Source organism: Coregonus clupeaformis, unplaced genomic scaffold (assembly GCF_020615455.1).
Source record: "Coregonus clupeaformis isolate EN_2021a unplaced genomic scaffold, ASM2061545v1 scaf2900, whole genome shotgun sequence".
NCBI classification, from domain to species: Eukaryota; Metazoa; Chordata; class Actinopteri; order Salmoniformes; family Salmonidae; genus Coregonus; species Coregonus clupeaformis.
Genome location: NW_025536354.1, coordinates 16,624 through 18,410, shown reverse-complemented (window position 1 = coordinate 18,410; position 1,787 = coordinate 16,624). Strand labels below are relative to the sequence as shown.

Genomic DNA, 1,787 nt, shown 5'->3' with positions numbered 1-1,787 from the left:
CCTAAAAATGCCCAACGCTGCTTCCACTCCTTCAAAAAAGGAGGCGCAGCTGGCGCATAGTGGGGGATTAATGAGGCCGTCCCTGGCATGCTGTGTCCCTCAACCCACGAAACATAATTCGGGGGGGGGGTGACAGCCGCCAAGGGGAACAGCGACATTGAGCTCTGAAAAGAGCTTTTGTTAAATACTTACCCTATGGGTAAGCTTGGTGTGCTCATTGTAGGAAGACGTTGATGGCTGGATATCAACGACGAAAATCTTCCTGAGTCTTCGTAAGGCTTCTTCTCTAGTCCAGTCGCTGAAGATAATGGGAGACAGATTGATGGAACGGGGTTCCTTATATAGGGACACCTGTACTCCTATTGGCTGTAGGTGTGTGCATAATTTGTTTTCAGGCTGTTCTGCCCTAGGGCAGAGGGTAAACCACTAGGAGCATAGCTCCCCTATGGGGCGGAGCTCCACGATATAGAACTTATAGGCACGTATCATCTAATGCTAGCCTGCTATGGCAAATGAGGCCAAGTAGGTGTTGTTGTTCATGCAAGGCCTCATGTGGGCACAGAATGTCGAAATAGTTGTGTATACACCCACTCAATGTATTGCGGTCATAGAAAGGTACTTTGCGCTTTTGGAGAGCTAGGTGGTTGGCTCTTAAAAGAGCCTTTGGGGGTTGAGTAGTCAAGTTGAAGTCGCAGTAGCGAATTTACTTGGCTTTGACTGCCTTCTCGGTCTTCTTGGGGAGTAGGACTGCCTGGATGTTGGGCAGCACACCACCCTGAGCGATGGTCACACCGCCGAGCAGTTTGTTCAGCTCCTCGTCGTTACGGACGGCCAGTTGTAGGTGACGGGGGATGATACGAGTCTTCTTGTTGTCACGGGCAGCGTTGCCGGCCAACTCCAGGATCTCAGCAGTCAGGTACTCGAGTACGGCGGCCAGGTAGACTGGTGCGCCAGCGCCCACACGCTCGGCGTAGTTGCCTTTGCGCAGCAGCCTGTGCACACGGCCCACGGGGAACTGGAGGCCAGCACGGGATGAACGGGTCTTTGCCTTCGCCCTGGCCTTGCCTCCGGTTTTGCCTCTTCCGCTCATATTGGTAGCTTGAGAAAGTCACAGAAAGTCTGAATGAGCCGCTCGCCACTTCGAGAGCCGTACATATACCTCGCCACAAGAGGCAACGATTGGCCACCGGGCCGGTGTGGCCTTATCCAATTGGAGCGAGGGACAGACAGATGGACAGACAGACAGCCCTAAGCCGGTTCCCACCCACAGGCAGCGAGTGAGAGGCTACTTTGTTTCCCTCCGACTTTGTTACTTTGTGTCATTTCGCGTGGCGCCAAAATGTCCGAAATGACATCCACACATTATTTCTCTCCAAATGGGAAACAAACAGCTGGTGAGGGTGCACTCTTGAGTTTGAAATCGAAGCCACTATAGTATTGTTATTGTTATTACATGGCACTTGTAACACATCACAGCAGCCTGCCTCTGAACGGGAATAGCCCAGTGGCTCATATATAAAAATGGCTGTTGAGGGTGCACTCGTGAGTTTCAATTCGAAGCCACTATAGTATTGTTATTGTTATTACATGGCACTTGTAACACATCACAGCAGCCTGCCTCTGAACGGGAATAGCCCAGTGGCTCATATATAAAAATGGCTGGTGAGGGTGCACTCGTGAGGTCGAATTTCTGAGCCATTTTGGCCCTCTATTATATGCCTCTCCCTTCGCACACACCCAGAGTGGGACAATGTTGTGTGCGTAAAAGTAGCCTAGTGTGCGTAATT

The 1,787-nt window shown here is 51.3% G+C and overlaps 1 protein-coding gene across 1 annotated transcript; it reads right to left on the bottom strand.

Moving 5' to 3' along the window:
* Positions 1-481: 481 nt before the first annotated feature.
* LOC121558502 (histone H2A) lies at positions 482-1,279 on the bottom strand. Its single transcript, XM_045219920.1, has one exon. The coding sequence runs from the start codon at positions 1,088-1,090 to the stop codon at positions 704-706; it is 387 nt and encodes a 128-aa protein (XP_045075855.1). The 5' UTR covers positions 1,091-1,279; the 3' UTR covers positions 482-703.
* Between the last annotated feature and the right edge of the window lie 508 nt (positions 1,280-1,787).